A 21,883-nucleotide genomic window follows, 5' to 3' on the forward strand; every position below is an offset into this window, starting at 1 on the left:
CAGAACATCCAGAATGCATAACCATTCAACTGCTGCCTGAAAACTGTCTTTCCCCTAAAAGACAGGAAATCCTACTGTATAAGACAGCTTATTCCAGTTCATAATTTGTTTTTCTTCCTACAAGAAGGTGTTTGGAAAGAAAGGAAACAAGATGTTGCGGCACATTATTATCACCTGTTGAACTTATGCCTGAAACTGTTATTAACACATGGATCAAGATAAGTGGGGACATAAACAGGTTGCATGGTAATGTAAGAGGAAGGAGGGAGACCATAAATCCACTGCTGTAGTCTTTTAAAAAACTACTTGTTCTAATAATAATAATAATAATAAATGATCAGGGCAAAAAAATGCAAAAATACTAAAGGATTAATGTAAAAACTTAAGAGTGCCACCATTTCCCATTTCTAATCATACTCTTCAAAGGTAACCATTATTAAATTTTTTGTATATCCAATCAGATTCTTTCTATGCTCATGTAGACATACCTGTATTATATATGTATTTCTTTTTTTTTTTTAGATTTTATTTATTATTTGCCAGAGAGATAGAGAGCACAAGTAGGCAGAATGGCAGGCAGAGGGAGAGGGAGAAGCAGGCTCTCTGCTGAGCAGGGAGCCGGACGTGGGGCTCAATCCCAGGATCATGACTTGAGCTGAAGGCAGCCGCTTAACTGACTGAGCCACCCAGGCGCCCCTATATGTATTTCTTATACTATACAAATATGACAATATACTGTTTTGTAAACCTTTTCACTTAAACATATTGGGGCATCTTTCCGTATCAATACATAGGGCTCTATCTTCTTTTTGTTTTATATTTATCTATTGAAGATTTTATTTATTTATTTGAGAGAGAGAGAGAGAGTACAAGCTGGGAGAGAAGCAGAGGGAGAGGGGGAAGGAGACTCCCCGCTGAGCAGGGAGCTCCACTCGACTCAGGGCTCAATCCCAGGACCCTGGGATCATGACCTGAGCCAAAGGCAGACGCTCAACCAACTGAACCAGCCAGGCACCCCTCTACCTTCTTTTTAATAGCTAATTCCACAGTATAAATATACTATCATTTATTTATCCAGATCTATATTGATGACATTTATTTTCATTCTGTTCTAATTGTTATACAAAGCTAGAATGTATCCTTCCTATAGTTTCTTTCAATAATTTTTGTTTTAAATCATTTGGAATAAACCTAACCTACCACTTACCAGCTCTTTAAACACTTGAAAATCACCATGATATGGGGGCAAATGGGAGAACAAATACAAGTTTTGAGTTATAATATTGGGATGTCAGAAATCAATAGGGGAAATGATTTCCTCAAATCAATCTAAACAATCTAAATGTCTGACAACACATTAAAATAGGTGCCTACATTATGGCCTATGAGGCTGATGGGCTATTACATAATGATCAGAAACATGAAGACTGCAGCATCATGACAAATATTATAACGCTAAGTGAGAGAAGACGTAGTTACATGGAACCAAGAACTATGAAATATATCTGCATACGAAAAGAAGAGATACTCAAATGAAATGTAGCTTAGTTAGGGTGCTAAGAGCATGGATCACCATTTCCTTTCAAAATATCCTTTAATATTTTATAATTTAGTTTCTATGGTGAATGAAAAAAGAAAAACTGAGAGCTATTACAAAGATCAGGATCGTGATTCTCAGTTTCAGGGCCCTCAATGCCCTCTTTCTTCCCTGATTATATTGGAGATATCAACTGTCATAGTAATAAACAGGTCTTGAAATTTCCTGATGGCAAAGCTACAATCAGCAAACAAAGCATGACATGTGACTGTCCACAAGAGAACAGTATGGAATGGAATGGAAGGTGTTAGAGATTAAACAAGAAAAAGAATGGACAATCAGGAAGAGTTCCAACTTAAACCATGTTCACAATCATCCAGTGCTACCATTCTGTCTTCTCGTGGATAGAGAACTGATAAGAATTTCCAGATCATATGGTCAGGGCAATATGGGGTCAAAAACCCAAGGTAAAGATTAAGACCTGGGTACTTAAGGAAGAAATGGTTATACTCTCAAGCCAACACAAAGTTCCTATTTCAGGAATTTAAAGTTTCACACTCTGGTCAGAATACCATTCTTTAAATTCATAAGCACTCATTCCTCCCAAAAAACTTCATCCATTTTTTTGAAAAGATTTATTTATTTATTTGAGAGAGAGAGTGTGTGTGTGAGTGCCAGTTGGGTGGGGTGAGTAGCTGAGGGAGAAGGAGAGACAAACCCAAGCAGACTTCGTGCTGAGCAAAGAGCCAAACACGGGGCTTGATCCCACAACCCCAAGATCATGACCTGAGCTGAAATCAAGAGTGGGACGCTTAACCAACTGCACCACCTAGGCGCCCCTCATCCATTTTATAAGCACTGATTAATTCCTTGAACAAATCTAAGTCACAATGGGCTTTTTTTTTTTTTAGGTATTCTTTGTCATTGATACCCAAATATTTTGCAAATCACTGGCCTGTGATGAATAATGACAGACAAACACTAGTGCGTAAAAATGATTACATTATTTTGGTCACTGTGTGCCTTCGGCATGAAAGATAGTTTATTTACAATGCCACATCACCTTGGTTCTGAAGAGAGTGGCATATAAGCTCTGGCTGTTTAAATATTAACTACTGATGAGTCACATTTGCAGCTGGAACTCACTCTAGAAAAATAGGGAGAGAAATGTTCATGCTTGTAAGGACTGGGTGTTCATGCACATATTTATAGTAAGACATGGTGAAAACTTGTCTACTTTCTTGTCAAATGATTTACTTTGAAAATAAATTTCCTTTTTTGGCCATCCCCAGGAAATATTTTTATTAATAACTTGGCAAAAATCTAAAAAGGCATGCTTATCAAATCTTCCTAACTTTTTTCTTTCACCAAAATACTTCCTAACTGCCTATCATGTGAATGAACTATGTTGGGCCTTGAGATAAACTTGAGACATAAGGAAACAGAAGATACAAGCCTTGTTCTCCAGAGCTTATGGTCTCATTGCAGGGCTGGGGGTTGGAATATGCAATCACAATTAAAGAATATTCAATACATGATCACCAGGAACAGAATCAGGATTGAAAAAAATCCCAATATGGCATTTAAGAGGTTTAGGTGTTCAAAATCAACTATATAACCACAAAATGCAGAAAGTCTGGGTTGACAGCAACTTGTATAAAAAATGTAAAGGTTTCAGCTGAGTAAAACTCCATAAAAGCATAAAAGTCAACCAGTGAAATGGTTGTTAAGATAGCTAATCTAAATTAATAACAATATTGTATCCAGACCAAGGAAGATAATAATGCCACTACCTCCACATCCAGAGTTAGTGGTGCTGTTTTATGAGGCTCATTTAAGAGGAACATAACAAAATGAGGAGAGGGAGGGAGGGAGAGGGAAGGAAAGAAAGAGAGACAGCATGTACTCATGCTTGACAGTGGTGATAGCGAAGTATCCATAAAACATATATACAGAAAGAGTGAAGGAACGGAAGACATTTGCCTTGAAAGAGGAGTTGGGGTGAGTGAAGGGGGCAGCATATAACAGCTGTGATGCCTCTGAGCTGGTAACAGAGAGCTTAACTGTGCTACATGGTAATAAAGGCAAATTTTGGCCCCATATGAAGAATTTCCAGTGCCCTGGGCTTTCCAACACTGAACTTCCTCGAAGAGGAGTAAACTCAATGGTTAGTAGTAGTCAAGCAGAGATGGATGATCATTTGTTAAGAAAACGCTAGGAGCAATTCTTACACTGGGTAGAAATTGTAACAGATTTCTGAAGCTCTTCCTATCTTAGAAAAGCTTGTTGCTACCTTGTAAGCTGCAGGCAAAAATATTACAAAGATGACACCCACCATAGCTACTTTTAAGAGCAGTTAACAATCTCAGAAAGCAGAAAAGGAGTCAGGAATCACCACTGAACTTCATGTAAGATCTAGAAGGCTTTGTGACTTTGAGATGATTGCCACAAGTACTGGGATGGAGACCAATGATGGCCAATAACCGGCCTGACCACTCAAACAGAGCTCTTGCTATCCCCACTAGTCTCAGAGGTTGCCTTTTCCTTCCTGCCTTAAGTGAAAGGCAATTTTTTTAAAGTCCCCTTTCCTTCAATCGTCTCCCCATTTAATCCTTTTCAGTGCATGAAGAATGTCAAAACTTCAAGAATCTGCAATATTCTCCTGTATTCCGGAAGAGCCCAGATGCTATTCCTACATAATAAGTTCATGAAATTTTTGGCTACATATCAAAAAGGGAAGACTGGCCTGATCTGATGGGTCTACTGGGAAGGACTTACAGAAGAAATCCTGCAGACTGGCCTGGTCACCTTACTCAGGCCCCCTCAAACTTCTAAGTTGGGCTGGATCTAGCATGTTTTACCTGAGCCTTAGATTTGTGAAACATGTATAAATATATTTATTATAAATGAGCTGTGATAATTGTCACCCTGAAATTTATAAAAACAGGAACAACATAACAGCCAACTTCAAAAGTTTAGTTCTGGGAAGACAAGACTCAAGTTACACAAATGTCCTGTGAACTCAGGTTCAATCTTAAATCCTATCTTAAATCCTATGCCAATTTTAAAACCTGTGCCTGGAACATTCCATATTTAAGGATATAATCAATGAACACACATATGCTGAACTCACATATTGTGAGCAAGAACCCATTTAGGTTCAATGAAAGACAGATGCCTATCTTGGCCTTGCTAGGTTATGACTATGGCTGATTACTGCCACAGTCGGGATATAAGACCACTTGAATAACACTGTGTGGCTCTTATAGAATTCTATGTATTCTAGGAAGTGAAACTCAAATTCCTTCAATAGTACCTCCAATAGTGGTTCTTGAAATAAAAACATGTTTCAGTCATTCACATAAAACTGTCACACTGAAGAAAGCATAAAGCAGAGGAATGTTGACTAATGTCTAACAATGAAACTAGTGCTGAACAATTTTGTCTTTAGCAAGAGGTATCCTATAGGTACAACCTCCTTAGGGTTGGTAACATTTGCATAGTCAAGATATTTTTCTGGAAGCCGGTAAGATATTTCAGAAATTAGAGCTTTTAGGTAAAAAAAAATAGGCATGTTTTAAAAAATTATAAATTTAATTAAAAAATCCTCAAAGGTCATAGGTTATTACAATAACATAAGATAGGTCTTCCAAATTAAGAGAATAATGGATAAAATGACAGTTTTATGATATTTTGGAACGTGTATTTTAGTATGTCTTTAAAACAGATATAAAGTCTCAATATGATAAGATATTGCTTGCAAATTACCAAATCCTCCTCCTTTCTCTTGGTATAAAGAAATGAATGAAAAGAGAAGGAAACTACCAAAAAGCGATACCCCATACAATGTGTATTTCAGGTGGGTAAAAGCATTCAAAAGGCTGATTTGTGGGCATGGCACATCACATGGCACCTCACAGATCCCCAATCAACTGTCCCTCCAGGAACCAGAGAACAAGTAGCTTTAGTTGACCATGTTTATTTACCTATCCAGCAAGCAGGGGAGATACATGGTCTGGTAAAAAAAAAAAAAGGTCAACTAGACAAGAAAATTTGCATACTTTTGGGCTTTCAGCTAAGCTGTATGCTAACTAAGCACATGGAGAAAACAGACTTGACTTACCTGCACTGCCGAGCTGTTTATAAAACCTGTACTCTAAATGAAGCTGTGGAGCACGTGATTTTATTGGTTCCTGAAACCCAAGAAGAGAAATTGTGATCAGATGTAGACAAATAAAATTTTTCCACTCCTAGGTTTTCAAAGTAAACCAGGGCTAAGACCACTTAATATTTTAGAGATGATATCCATATATGATAGCATTTTCTTACCACAATTTCTCTTTGAAAACACAGCTAGGGGAAGATGAAACTGAAGTATATACAATCCCTTCCACGGATATTTAAGTACAAATACTCTGTATGAGCCATCATTCAAGGATAGCTCCCTCACCATGAAGTATTCTCCTGAAATGTATTCTCCTAGGAAACCAGATGTGAAACCTTTTAATGAAAGACCAGCATGTATTCCCTGCCTGTTTTATTATGAATTTTGGGTGATAAACGGTATTATTTTTAGAAAAATGATATATGCTTTGAAAAAAATTTCAAATATACAAAAATTAGGAAGAGACTAAAAATAATCTGGGATCCTATCATTTTAAAGAAAAGCACTATTAACATTTTGGTGACTGTCCTTCCAAATATTTATACATATATTTAGATATAATATAGACTTGAAAATATATTTAAAATAAATGAGATCATACCATATTTTTCTTCTGTGTCTTTAAATTCAACAACATAATGATGACATCTTCCCATGGCAGTAAATAGCTTTATATAATTTTTTTTTTTTTTTTAAGGAGGCTCCATGCCGAACATGGGGCCTGGACTCACGACCTTGAGATCAAGAGTCATATGCTCTACCGACTGAGCCAGCCAGGTGTCCCATAAAGCTTTATATAAATTTTAATAGCTGTAGTATTCCCCTGTGTGTGTGTATACATATACCATAATTTTCGGACATTTTGGCTGTTTTCAGTTTTCGTTATTATGAATAATCCTGGAGGAACATTATATGCATATTTATTTTTACACTTAAGAAAATTAAAGATTGTAAATGCAATTAAAATATGTATCTTAAAAAAATATGTACCTTTAATCAATATGATGTTCAAGTTTGCAAAAATAGTGTTTTTTAAAGACCCTGGAGATAAAACAGCCAAACTACCACATTTTGCTCTACATCGAACTTTAAGAACTGGCTGGTTAATTATTCTGAACTGACAGTATAATGGGCAGCTAGTTAACAAGAAAATCAAACATTACCCTGGAAAATAGATCTATGTACCCATTAGGATAGCTATTATCAAAACCATAGAAAATAAGTGTTCATGAGGATGTGCTTTGCTGGTGGGGATGTGAAATGGTACAGCTATTATGGAAAACAGTTTGGAAGTTTCTAAAAAAATTAAACATAGAATTACCATGTGATCCAGCAATTCCACTTCTGGGTATATGCCTAAAAAACTGAAAGCAGGGACTCAAACTGATATTCATATGCCCATGTTCATAGCAGCATTATTTACAATAATCAAATGGGGGAAGGGACCCAAGTATCTATCAACAAATGAACAAATAAAATGTGATTATATTTTGCTACACATACACACACACACACACACACACACAAATGTTATTCAGCCATGAAAATGAAAGACATTTGGACACACACTACAATGTGGATGAACCTTGAAGACACTACGTACGCTAAGCAAACTAAGCCAGACACAAAGGGTCAAATACTGCATGATTCACTGATATGAGGTACCTAGAGTAGTCCAATTTACAGAGACAGAAAGTTAAATGGTGGTTGCCAGTGGCTGTGAGGGAGGAGATGGAGAGTCAGTGTTTAATGGGAACAGAATGTCAGTTGAGGAAGATGAAAAAGTTCTGGAGAAGGATGGTGGCAATGGTTGCAAAACAATGTGAATGTATTTAATGCCAAAGAGCAGCACACTTAAAAATGGGTTAAAATGGAAAATTCTAGATACAATTCTTTATCAGATACATGATTTTTAAATTTTCTCTTCCATTCCATGGGTTGTCTTTTCACTGTATTCAGAGTCCTTTGATATACAAAAGTTTTTAATTTTTATGAAGTCCAATTAATCTCTTTTCTTGCTTGCGCTTTTTGTGTCATATCTAAAAAATCACTGCCAAATCCGATGTCGTGAAGCTTTTCCCCTAAGTTTTCTTCTAAGAGATTTATAGTTTTGGCTCTTACATTTAGGTCTTTGATCCATTTTGAGTTAATTTTTTATGTATGATGTAAAGTAAGGGTTCAACTTCAATGCACATGGATATCTGGTTTTCCTAACAACATTTCTGTAAAAAGCTGTCCTTTCTCCAGTGAATGGTTACTTGTCCTTTTATAAAGATAGGCTCAAAAGAAGGAGATTCCAGTTTCCCTTGATAATCCGTGAACCCACTTGTTTTCTATATTTTTCTTAAGATATAGAATCCAGAAATCACAGAATTCAGAAGTTTCCTTGAAGTTATCCAGTCTAGCCCTTTGCTGCTAGGAAGATTTTATCTAAATCAATTCAGGCAGGCTGAACTAGTTCACATCCTTAATGAGCTCCATGAAAGAACTCATATCCTTCTTTGATTATAAAATCAGCAATCATCAGAGTTGAACTTCAAGCCTCTCAATATTCTTGTAGTCAAAAGAAAAAATACATAAGATTAATTATACTGTAGTCACTTCTTTATTAATTTATGTCTTTAAATAGAGAAGGATCACTCTTGAGAGTCTCCATTTGGCTTTAGATCTTCCACTGTAGCACCATTAAAGCAGCCAATTATGGAATTTGTCCTTCAGAAAAATCCCTAATAATTCACAAGGATCCAAACAGAAACAGGACAACAAATTAATATGGAACCAGAGATTTATCTTTCTGGAGGTTTTTTTTCTGGAGAAAGTCTTTGGATTCTGACAAACCACAAGGAGCAATGAATGAAAAAGCCACAGATCCTTCTTCAAACATAATACTCTAAAACTTCACAGTGGACACCTTGATAGGAAATACTCAATCTGATGTTGGGTAACTAAGCTAGCAGATTAAGAAAAAAGCAAAAACTCTTGAGAGTTATAAGGCTGAAAGTGGGCACAGAGGTCACATATATTCAGACATGAGGAGATTTTTATCACAGATGAAAGGACTTACACCCTTTAGGCCAACCCCTTTAGCATATAGTTGAAGCCTGCTCAGACAATTAGAGCTTCAAGGCGCTCTTCTGGAAGCACTATAAATAAAGTACATTATAAACACTGAGTTTATGTCTTGTGGAAGACAGCAAGATTAGCAGCATGGACAGATTTTTTTTTTTTTTTTAACAATTGTTAGAAAACTTCTGTTAAAAAGAACCTGAGAAATCTTGGTGATGGGGTAAAGGAAGGGCTCATTAAACTATTTTATGTTGTATATGATTTTTTAAAAAGGTTCCTAGAAATCTAAGAAACAAAAGCCCACAATGAAGATCCAAACAAAGGAGAAGGAAAACAGTACCAGCAGGGCTTCCTTATATTTCTGTGCCAGATGCTGATCACATTTCCACAGAGGGCTGGCTATTTGCCAGAATCAGTTATTCTGGAACACACATTTGTCTGAAATCCTAAACTGACAGCAGACGGCTACCTTGTAGGACTATAATGCTTAAGGCAAATTTTGCTGTTACAATGAAAAGAGCTCAATTACTGCCCTCCTAACTCCCATGGAGAACACAGCCCAACAGCAAGAGAGGAGGCCCACAGACAAGCCTTTATTTAAGATTTCTTTGAAAGACAAGCTCCTGAGATACTGGATGACATGAAGTCTATTTTTAGCTTTCACTCTTGGCCATACAAAGTAGAATAAAGTTTAATAAACTATAAGTGAAACGCAGAGATCCATCATGTGAACAATATGTTATTAGCTTATCTAACGAGGTTAACTAGTATGAACTTGGAAGAAGAAATCTAGATAGGAAAGATTGTCCCTAACAAAAAGCCTCAAGAGAAGTCTTGATAAACAAAAGTACAGTAACAAAGATACAGTATTGAGACAGTATTTTAAAGTGTTTCAGGAGCTACTCCTTCCTGTTACTAGTCCAACTTACTGAAGCAGTAAAACAGAAAAAGTAAAAAAGCAGATGAACTAGGGAACACTTTTACAGAACCAAATTCCTATAAATAAAAAATACGGTTAATCCTTTGATATTCAATCTGAGAAAATGTTTGGTCTGCATTGTTACATGCATTACCTGTCTTCCTGCTCCCATTTCTCCAACAAGAGTTCCAAGTCAACAAACAAAACACTTGGTTCCCTAGCAGCTGCCTGCTCTAAGCCCTGCTTCCTATCCATGTCTTTGTAGAGAAACCAATCTGATAACTGTCTAATAGTTGTCTTCACAAGACAACTCTGACTTTTCTATAAACTGACAACTTCAATCTACACACAGAGCAGGTGTGGATGTGGTAAGTGCAATTCATTAAAAAAGAACAGCATTATCACAATTATCACAAAATACTTCCTTCAATCATTAACTCCTCTGTCTTTCAACTAATAAAACCCCAAACTGCCTGCAAATCCTGGGAGACTTACTAGGAAGACAAACATTTACACAGTATCATAGAAACTAGTCATATGACATATTTCATATGACTAGAAATGATTTTGTATTGACCTCAAATATAAGATACAAAATTTTCTTTTAAAATTACTCTTCCTCAAAAATAACATTTTTTTTAACAGGATGCTATCTTTAATGACCATGTCAGTTATTCATAAGATTAGTATTGACAAAACCAAGCCAACTTCTTGTTTCAAATCTGACCACAAGAGTTTCACATTTGACAGCTCTTTAAGGCAATGATTTGATGATCAGATTTGGTTCTCTACTACTAAGTATATTAATACCTTACATTTAAAAAATGGATTATAGTCAAGCAAAAGAAAATGATAAAATTTCCAATGGTTTTATCTTTTAAAATAGCACTGTGAAAGGTACAAACTTCACAGAAGTTACAAGTCTTCTAGCAATTGTTTTTCTTCCAGTTATTTTTTAATAACTATTTTTTGATTCATTGTTGCTGAAACTATAGTTAGCATCATCTAACTATATAGCATTACACAGTGTACAATGATTCATCACTGTAACACTACATATATGGTTGAAGGAAAGTGACTATGTGGGATCATATGCAAAGGGAAAAAAAAATTAGTATTTTTATGAATGCTTACAACTATTTCTTGTAAAAAGATATGTGAGGGATGAGAGCACCAAAACATAATTACCACAAATATAAATTCTACTCACCAGTTTGATAGCTACATATTCATTGGTGTAGAGATTTTTACCTAGGGGAAAAGCAGAATGTATATGTTTTAGTGACATTTATTTTGGGAAATGCAAAGCAAAATCTTAGCTTACAGGGTCATGAGAAAGGTCACATTCCCAACGCTATTCACATATATGAAACATGATTTATAAGTGAAAAGCTAAACAGAGATAATGAGACCCAGTAAGACAAGAATAGAAACCACTTGAGAATTTGGAAATTTAAGTTAGACGTGAGAACTTAAAAAAAGAAAACAAATCTCTCTTCTCTCTCACACGCATTTTGTTATTTATTATTTCCCAACTATTAAACTATGAAGCAAACCAAGAAATGCCAGAATGTCAAAGACACAAATTTTAACTCTTGGCACAACAAACACAAACCCTCAATTTTTTAAACTCACTAACAAATGGGGATTATATATTATTTGTCACGGTATTTAGTGTCAACTTGGCAAAAAGGATAGTGTGAAATAAAACCAATTACTGCCCTATCGTCCTTTTGGAAGACTCATCTAAGTAGATGATTCCCAAAGCTGTTGTGATTCTTCACCAGAACTCTAGCTCTTTATGAGAAAACAGCTCTTCACCTGGACAACACTTAGACGTCTCAAAGTTCTTCCTGCAACATTAACGATTTTTTCCTCTCAACTTCTCTACCTGTATAAATGGAATCAATATTCTCCTAGACATCTAAAGTAAGTGCCTGGAGTGAGGACGAGGATGAAAGCAGCAATTAACCACTTGGTAAGCCCACACCCCATGCTGGGTACCCTCACCTGCCCATCTCTACTGATTCTTGAAGGCTAATTCTAATTCCTCCTGAGTGTTTAGTTATGGCATTGGACTTCACATTACTTCTTATATATCCGTCCTATCTTAATCAACTAGATTATAAATATTTTTTTTAAAGACTTTATTTATTTATTTGACAGAGAGATAGCGAGAGCAGGAACACAAGCAAGGGGAGTGGGAGAGGGAGAAGCAGGCTTCCTGCCGAGCAGGGAGCCCGATGTGGGACTTGATCCCAGGACCCTGGGATTATGACCTGAGCCGAAGGCAGACGCTTAACAACTGAGCCACCCAGGTGCCCTAGATTATAAATATCTTGAGGGTAGGAATTTTATCTAACTGTTCTCTCAATGTCCTACGGTGCTTAAGACCAAGTTCTGCACATCTCAAAGACACCCCAAACCTGACTGATGAAAAGTAACTGGCACATATAGTATAATTACTTTTTTTTTTAAGACTTTTTTTTTTTTAATTTGACAAAGAGACACACAGCAAGAGCAGGAACACAAGCAGGGCGAGCGGGAGAGGGAGAAGCAGGCCTCCCGCTGAGCAAGGAGCCCGATGTGGAGCTCAATCCCAGGACCCTGAAATCAAGACCTGAGCCGAAGGCAGACGCTTAACGACTGAGCCACCCAGGCTCCCGTATAATTATTTTTAAAATAATACATAGAGGGGCGCCTGGGTTAGTCGTTGGCCATTGGCCATCTGCCTTTGGCTCGGGTCATGGTTCCAGGGTCCTGGGATCAAGCCCCGTATTGGGCTCCCTGCTTGGTGGGAAGCCTGCTTCTCCTTCCCCCACTCCCCCTGCTTGTGTTCCCTCTCTCGCTGTGTCTCTCTGTCAAATAAATAAATAAAATCTTTAAAAATAATAATAATACATAGAAATAAATGTTGTATTTATACATACACACACATATATGTACATAGTTGAATATATATGCACGGAAAAGGACATAGAAAGATGTCTATTAAGGTATTAAAATGACTGTTTCTTAGTATTTTCTGATTTTTATATACTATAGTTTGTTTTTATAATGAACAACATGCTGCTTGCAATATAAGTTCCTATTTTAACCAGGATCTAGACAACAGATGGCCCTTTGCAAACCATACTATTATATTTTTAATACTGCTATCAGGTTGCCAAGCACCTTTATGTGTCAAAGAGTACACTAATTTAGGAACTTTTGTCTGCAAATAACATAATAAAGAGGACTCACAGATTGCCAGAGAAATACCTAAGAAACCATTTTAAGATGAACAACTTTTTTAAAGAAGTAGAAAACAGGTATTTTTCCTCTATATTTAACTGCATTAAGCTTCTAAAAGTTAATTTGTTTCTGATTAATCCTCTCACCAAAAACTGAGAGGTTTTTTAAAAATATATTTTTTAAAATATATTTGATGAGATTGTGTGAAAGATACTAATAACTTGGAGAGGATAGTTGAAGTAGAAACAGACAACAGAGGCAGATTAAAACTCCAATTTGGCAGGGCATCTCATATTTGTGTGGATTCCTTGCATGTATAAAATTAAATTTTATTTTCTCCAAAAACAGGGGCGGCACCTGGGTGGCTCAGTGTGTTAAGACTCTGCCTTCAGCTCAGGTCATGATCCCAGGGTCCTGGGATTGAGCCCATGTTGGGCTCTATGCTCAGTACAGAGTCTGCTTCTTCCTTTCCCTCTGCTCCTCCCCCTGCTCATGCTTGCGCATGCTCGCTCTCAAATAAATAATCTTTAAAAAAAAAAACAAAAACCTCCAACTTGGCTACAGACTTAACCCACACCAGATACAATACTGCGTAAGATTTTTCAGGACAGCCCTTCCTGGCACAGTGTAAGCACTATTATTGTGACCCAAAACCAATTTTGGCACAAGGCTGACCCTAAGAACTTAGTATCACTTAGAGGAAAATAGTCAAGTTTAAAATTGTAAACATGTTTAGGAGTCTTTATGAATTAGACACAACCCGCCCACCCCCTGCCCAGCCAGTTTTTTTAACAGTAAGAATTCCTACAGGGGGTAGAGACACCAAAATTCACCCCTTACTCATTTAAAGTATAACATGCCTTTACTGTCAAAGAATTAACTTAACCTTTGAAGTACATGCTTAACGTAACAGATCGTCAACAGATACAACATTTAAGTAAAATAAAGTGGTGGTGTAAGTGTAAGAGTAATAAACCTAGATTCTGATCTGTGTATTTATTAAGTATATATATTTAAAACATACCAATAACTGAGAAAGGCAGTTTAATGGACTGTGAAAAAAGAGAAGGCAATTCTCAGGGAAGAAGTTCTTTTCTTTCTTTCTTCCCCCCATCTACTTCCTGGTTAGCGTCTTAAAAAATGAGTTGAATTTTAATAGATGAAGAAGGGGAAAAGGCATCCCAAGGCAAAGGAACTGAAAAAACAAAAAAATCGACAAAGTATATGGTATAGTCTAACAATGATAGGTGGTCTGGGAGTAGATGAACTGTAAGTTGCATCATGAGGATCAGGATGGAGCAGGAATAGGCAAAGAGTGGTTAGGGTAGCAAAAGAGACTAGAAAAGTAAGGCTAGGGCCACATAAGAAAAATCCTCAATGCCATCTTGAAGTTTAAAACAAAAAGTTTTTATAGGGTAGTGACATGATCAGATCTGTGATTTTGAATAACCATTTGTGAGGAAGCATAAATGATGAACTAGAAAAATAAGAGACCAGGGGTGCCTGGGCAAAACAGCTGGTTAAGCCTCTGACTCTTGGTTTCAGTTCAGATGGTGATCTCAGGGTTGTGAGATCGAGCCCTGCAACGGGCTCTGTGCTTAGCGCAGAGTCTGCTCCTTCTGCCCCTCCCCTCTGTGCTCTCTCTCTCTCTCTCTAAAATAAATAAATCTTTTTTAAAAAGAAGGAAAGAAAAATAAGAGACCAAAGGTAGCGGAAAGCATTTGAACATTTAATACCCAGCCTATGCAATATCAGACATCTAACACTCAGTTCTCACCCTGCAGAGACTGTATTCTAGCTCCTCACACAGGGCCTTGCACAGGCTCAATTATTAATCACATAATGTGATGAGTTAAAAGAGAAATATGAACAGGTTAATACAGGAGCTTGGATGAGGGAGGGTAAAGCATTTGGCCACAAGTGGCATTTGAGGTAAGCCTTGAAGGGCAAAGAGAGGAGACAATAAAGGGTATTTCATCATATATAATAAAATACTAATTTGAATAGTGAAGTGAAAACATGATAGAAAATGTGCAGAATCTGATATACTGTGGGTAGATCAATATGAATGGAACACAAAGTATATGGAGAGAAATGGTGAGAAGTAAAGCCAGAAAGATCCAATAGGGACAGGTGAATAACCCTGAACGCCAGCTTCTTACTCTAAGGTATTCACAACCACGCATATGTGGAGATTATGTCAGGGCATAAGCTACACAACTAAGACACACTTTTCCTAGATCTTCACTTTTCTTTGAAGATTTGGGGAAAATCTTTTTTATAGTTAAGCAAAAGTTATTACAGAAATTGCACAGATTTCATTTGAAGAAAAAAAAATGCAAGAGTTTAAGGGAATCCCAGGCACTTATAGATGTGCTTCTTCCAGAGTCCGGAGGGGGGGAGGTTCTCACCAATCAGGAAGCTTTTTCACATTTTCCCTATGTTCAGCTGGGCAGCCCAGTTTTCACAATGTATTTCACTTTCTACAGTGTGAACCCTCCATCTCTTGTGAACCAGGTGATGCCAGGGAGAGAGGTGATTTAGCCATCCAACTGCTTCATATATAGACTTGCCACTAAGTTCCTTACTTTCTGAGTTCCTAGTGTCTCCAATTCTTGAGCTTAACTGGTGTATTTTATATTACAAACTGGCCTAACCTTTCAATCATCAGCTTTCTCTGAACTAAGTCAGTTGCCACTGAACTATCGGCTTTCTAGCTTCCAAAATTTTATTAACATTTCTCACCTGTTTTCCTCTTCTCTCCCACTTTTTTTTTTTGTTGTTCTTTGCAGTTTTATGACTTTAAAGGTCAAAAAGAATGTTCAACTCATCTTCTTATCCCTAAGCAACAAACATAGTATTTGATATTTAATAGGTAACAGATACTAACTGCAGTGAACCAAATTAACATACAGAGAAGGTTCTTCTGAGAAAGTTCTAGGATAATAAAAAAAGAAGCCTAGTTTACAATCAGATATGGATAATCCTAAATGCAAATCAGGAGGTTTGACTTCCTTATTCAGCTTGCTGTGAAACCAACAAAGGTCTTGTGCTAAGAGAAAAAGCGTAAGGGTGAAATACTAATTATTAATCTGGCCCCAAAGTAGAAAATAAAAGAGAGGAGAATACCTAGAAAGAAGATGAAGGGGAAGCTTTGATAGCAAAACATTTAAAAAATAACATCTACCACACACAGTGTGATTATGAGCATTACATGAGTTAGAATATGTGAAAGTACTTTGTAAACTGCAAGGTGCTAGATAAACCTAATTTTTATCTTCCTCTTTTATTATTGCAGGGTATGAACCAATATTTCCTGGCAAAAAACGACTTAAAAAATACGATTTATAATCAAGGTATTTCAAAGAAAAAAACTAGTAACCTTTGGATTATATGAAAAGATGAGGGATAAGAAGAGAAGGGTCAAAAATGATGTCTCCACTAGTGGACAACAGAAAGAGAACCAAGAGAGGAAGCACTCTTTTTTTTTTTTTTTTTTTTAAGATTTTATTTATTTATTTGACAGAGAGAGACACAGCGAGAGAGGGAACACAAGCAGGGGGAGTGGGAGAGGGAGAAGCAGGCTCCCTGCAGAGCAGGGAGCCTGATGCGGGACTCGATCCCAGGACCCTGGGATCATGACCTGAGCTGAAGGCAGTCGCTTAACCAACTGAGCCACCCAGGCGCCCCGAGAGGAAGCACTCTTACACTCTACCATGATGATGCCTCCTTCCAAGTTCCCACTAAACCTAAAGTAAAAGACAATTACAAAATGTCTCTCAGCTTCAACTTTCATACCTACATAAAAAAATATAATCACAGAAACATAATGAATGAGACAGCCTATGTTAACAAGAAATGTGATGGCTGTTACATCACAAAATGCTGGCTTGTGTTTGCTTACTTTCTCTGGGGGCACCAAGAGAACTGAACACATGTCACCCTCTTACAAAGCAATTATCCTTATTCCTAAGAGGCAATGGATAATTCTCTTGAGCTATGCATCACTCAAATGAATTCCTCTGCCAGAGGGCATCATTAAGACTGAACAGACCAACACAAAATGCAGCCATGTGGAAAGCTAGACAATCACGCAGCCACTATCCTCCTCAGTGATATACTTACTCAAAAATTTTGCTCTGGAAGAATTACAAAAATAGAGGGTTAAAATCCTTCCCGTTTAAAATGAATGACTACTTCAGCTGAAATGTATTTATTAAGTATATATATTTAAAACATACCAATAACTGAGAAAGGCAGGCAGTTTAATGGACAGCAAAATACCACCGATGAGATGGCATAATCCCAAGCACTCAAAGCTTTTAGTATCTGTTGCACAAAATCCACAATGCTTCCCACGCTCACTTCCTGGCTATGAGTTCTTTTACTGTTAATGGAAACGAAACTGCATTACATAGAAGTTTCTGGAGCTCTACATCTAAACTCAGCCCTTTTGAAGCAGCAGCCCTGGATGGGAGGCTGCCCATAAAACCCACTGCATGAAGACTTCCTATTGCAGTAAGTCACCTACAGAGACAACATTTACCGTAAGCCTCATCAGACACAGCATTATTTCAAAGAACCAGCAGGTCTCAGTTCTCAGAGTCACACTGATAAAGGAACCTACAGCCTCAGGTTCTCAGTTTAGTTGGATCTCCAGCTGTCACATTTTCTTGCCGTAAAGTGAAAGTAGTACATTTATAAATTACTACCTAGCACTTGTTAAAAAAAAAATCCAGCCAAATGAACTTGAGGTACTTTGTGTTAAAACAAGAAACCACTTTTATGTAACTCAGATTGGTTACCATGCCTATTTAGGGGAAAGAGGACAGACTGGCCTAATGCCTCCACCACCCAGAGAACATCTTTTTAAGCAGGCAGTATGATTAGGGGTAAGAAGATAACAAAATGGCACCATAACTTGAAAGAAAAAAGCCACAAGTCTTTTTCACTTTTTCCCAAATGGTTAGCAGTTAACAGCAAGAAAAAGACTTCTCGGGGCTCCTGGGTGGTTCAGTCATTAAGCGTCTGCCTTCGGCTCAGGTCATGGGCCCAGGGTCCTGGGATCGAGCCCCGCATCGGGCTCCCTGCTCCGCAGGAAGCCTGCTTCTCTCTCTCCCACTCCCTTTGCTTGTGTTCCCTCTCTCGCTGTGTCTGTGTCAAATAAATAAATAAAATCTTAAAAAAAAAAAAAAAAGAATACAATTTCTCCGTGTGCTAAATTTTTTGAAGGACTTACTTATCAATATCAGTAGTATATTATAAAAAAAACTTATTACATCTTGCTTAACACTTGTGACAACATAGAGCATGTTTACTATTAATATGCAAAACATGTCTATTTTATTTAAAGATGTCTATTTTAGACAATATTAAAATGTTTTCTCAACTGCAGGACATGATCCATTAGTGGAGTGTGAAATAAATACAGGAGGTCATGACCAACATGTTCTTTAAAGGAAAACAGTGTAAAATAAAAAAATACAGTACACCACACTTGGCAAGGGTATTATTTCATGAAATGTTTGCTGCAGATATACATACGTATTAAATTGTGTAGCACTGGATCACAATATAATTTATTTTTTTAGTGTGGGTCATAGTCAAAAAAATAAAAGCCATCAATAAAAACCTTCCAGAGACACCTGGCTCGCTCAAGTGGTGGAGCATGTGAGTCTTGATCTTGGGGTCATGAATTCAACCAAAACAACAAGATACCTTTAGAAATAAACCTAACCAAAGAGGTGAAAGACCTGTACTCTGAAAACTGTAAGACACAGATGAAAGAAACTGAAGATAACTCAAAGAAATGGAAAAAAGTTCCATGCTCACGGATTGGAAGAACAAATATTGTCAAAATGTCTATACTACTCAAAGCAATCTACACCTTTAAGGAAATCCCTATCAAAATACCAACAGCATTTTTCACAGAGCTAGAACAAACAATCCTAAAATTTATATGGAACCACAAAAGATCACAAATAGCCAAATCAAAAAAAAAAAAAAAAAAAAAGAAAGAAAAGGAAAGCTGGAGGCATCACAATTCCAGACTTCAGATTATATTACAAAGCTGTAGTAATCAAAACAGTATGGTACCAAGGCAAAAATAGACACATAGATCAAAGAAACAGAATAGAGAACCCAGAAATGAAACCACAACTATATAGTCAATTAATCTTTGACAAAGCCAGGGAGAATATCCAATGGGAAAAACACAGTCTCTTCAACAAATGGTGTTGGGAAATTCAGACAGCAACATGCAAAAGAATGAAACTGGACCACTTTCTTACACCATACACAAAAATCAATTCAAAATGGATTAAAGACTTAATGTGAGACTTGAAACCATAAAAATCCTAGAGAACACAGGCAATAACCTCTTTGACATCAGCCATAGCAACTTCTTTCTAGATGTCTCTAGAGGCAAGAGAAACAAAAGCAAAAATAAACTATTAGGGCTTCATCAAAGTAAATTGCTTCTGCACAGTGAAGGAAACAACAACACTAAAAGGCAGCCTATGGAATGGGAGAAGAAGAAATAGCATATCTGATAAAGGGGTAGCATCCAAAATCTATATAAAGAACTTCTCAATCTCAACACCCAAAAAATGAATAATCCAATTAAAAAATGGGCAGAAGAAATGGACATTTCTCCAAAGAAGACATCCAGATGGCCAAACAATACATGAAAAGATGCTCCACATCACTCATAATCAGGGAACTACAAATCAAAACTATGATGAGATACAACCTCACACCTGTCAGAAAGGCTAAAATCAATTAACACAGGAAACAACAGGTGTTGTCAATGATGTGAAGGAGAACCCTTTTGCACCGTTGGTGGGAATGCAAACTGGTGCAGCCACCCTGGAAAAGAGAGTTTTCCCTGGAGTTTCTTCAAAAAGTTAAAAATAAAACTACGCTAGGATCCAGCACTCACACCACTAGCTACTTATCCAAAAATACTAATTCAAAGAGATACACGTGCCCTGATGTTTATACAGCATTATCAACAATAGTCAAATTATGTAAACAGCCCAAGTGTCCATTGATGAATAGATAAAGATGTGGTATAGGGGCACGTGGGTGGCTCAGTCAGTTAAGTGTCTGCCTTCAGCTTGGGTCGTGATCCCAGGGTCCTGGGATCGAGCTCTGCATCGGGGTCCCTGCTCAGCGGAGAGCCTGCTTCTCTCTCCCTCTGCTGCTCCCCCTGCTTGTTGAAAAAATTATACTTTCCCCCATCGAATGGTCTTGGCATACTGGTTGAAAAGCAATGGACCCCCAGATTCATATCTGATTCTCAATTCTGTTCCATTGACCTATTACATCTATTCTAATGCCAGTACCACTGGCATTAGATCACTATTGCTTTGTATTAAGTTTTGAAATAAAAAAAATGTGAGTCATTTAACTTTGTTCTTGTTTTTCAATACCGCTTTGGCTCTTCTGCATACCTTGCAACTCCATATGAATTTCAGGATTAGCCTGTCAATTTCTACAAAAAAGCCGCTAGAATTCTGACTGGAATTGTGTTGAACTGGAGATCAATTTGGGGAGTACTACCATCTTAAGAATATTAAGTTTGATCCCTGAATATGAATGTCGTTCCATGTATTTTGGGCTTCTTTAATTTCTTTCAACATTTTATAGTTTTCAGAGTATAAATTCTATACTCATTTTGTTAAATTTATTCTTTTGATAGTACTGTAAAGAGAACTGTTTTCTTAACTTCATTTTCAGATTAAACATGGATATTTTTAATAATAATTTGGACCTCTTCTCTCATGACCCATTCCTAGAAGCATATTATTTCTTTTAATTAGAGAAGTATTGGGGGTGCCTGGGTGGCTCAGTTGGTTAAGTGTCTGACTCTTGATTTCAGCTCAGGTCATGATCTCAGGGTCAAGAGATCCGGCCCCACATCAGGCTCCACACTCAGTGAGGAGTCTGCTTGAGATTCTGCCTCTCCCTCGCCTTCTGACCTTCCCCCTGATCACACACTCTCTCTAATAAACAAATAAAATCTTTTATAAAAAAAGGTATTAGTATCGGGGCACCTGGGTGGCTCAGTTGTTAAGCGTCTGCCTTTGGCTCAGGTCATGACCATGGTCCTGGAATCGAGCCCCGCATTGCGCTCCGTGCTCCACGGGAAGCCTGCTTCTCCCTCTCCCACTCCCACTGCTTGTGTTCCCTCTCTCTCTGTATCTCTCTCTGGCAAATAAATAAATAAAATCTTAAAAAAAAAAAAGTGTTAGTATCCCTTAAACTCTAACTAGGGAACTCTTATATAAATGAATTTTCCAGATTAGTGACACTCCTTCAATAAAAGTTAAAAAGTAAAATCACTTAAAATGAAAATGTTTTTGAAGTTTCAGGCTTCATAAAGAGTATTTGGTGCTCATTTTGGCAGCACATATACCAGAATGGGAACAATACATAGATTAGCATAATTCCTCTGTAAGGATGACATACAAATCTGTGAAGTGCTCCATATTTTTACAAATTTCCAATTATAAAAGAAGTAACAGGAATGTAATGTATAGCATGGTGACTACAGTAAATAATACTGTATTGCATATTTATAAGTTGTTCAGAAAGTAAATCTTAAAAGTTCTCATCATAGGAAAAAAAAATTTGTAACTATGTAGGATGAGAGATGTTAACTGGACTTACTGTGATGATCATTCTGCAGTATATACAAAAATATCAAATCATTATGTTGTACACCTGAAACTAATGTTATATGCCAATTATACCTCAATTAAAATAATTTTTTAAGATTTATCTTAGAGAGAGAAAGTACATAAGGGGGGAGAGAGGCAGAGGGAGGAGACAGATTCTCAAGCAGACTCCCCAGTGAGCACAGAGCCCAAAATGGGGCTCGATCTCACAACCTATGAAATTATGACCTGAGCCAAAACCAAGAGTCAGATGCTTAACCAACTGAGCCACCAAGGCGCCC

The 21,883-nt window shown here is 37.1% G+C and overlaps 1 protein-coding gene and 1 non-coding gene across 17 annotated transcripts in view; one reads left to right on the forward strand and one right to left on the reverse strand.

Moving 5' to 3' along the window:
- CSNK1G1 (casein kinase 1 gamma 1) overlaps nt 1–21,883 on the reverse strand; it is a 177,668-nt gene that overhangs the window by 68,652 nt on the left and 87,133 nt on the right. For all 16 annotated transcript variants that reach the window (XR_004677284.1, XR_004677283.1, XM_034993950.1 and 13 more), the window contains exons 3-4: nt 10,898–10,938; nt 5,661–5,730 (exon numbers count right to left, since the gene is read on the reverse strand). Coding sequence is in view for 14 of the 16 variants with exons in the window: in XM_034993950.1 (XP_034849841.1) it covers nt 5,661–5,730; nt 10,898–10,938 (111 nt within the window). In the remaining 2 variants the exon portion in view is untranslated. The remainder of the gene's footprint in view (nt 1–5,660; nt 5,731–10,897; nt 10,939–21,883) is intronic.
- LOC118003765 lies at nt 21,316–21,419 on the forward strand. Its single transcript, XR_004677403.1, has one exon. It is a non-coding gene; the product is annotated as a U6 spliceosomal RNA (small nuclear RNA).

Source organism: Mirounga leonina, unplaced genomic scaffold (genome assembly GCF_011800145.1).
Source record: "Mirounga leonina isolate KUSES-001 unplaced genomic scaffold, KU_Mleo_1.0 Mir_91, whole genome shotgun sequence".
In the NCBI taxonomy this organism is placed as follows: Eukaryota; Metazoa; Chordata; class Mammalia; order Carnivora; family Phocidae; genus Mirounga; species Mirounga leonina.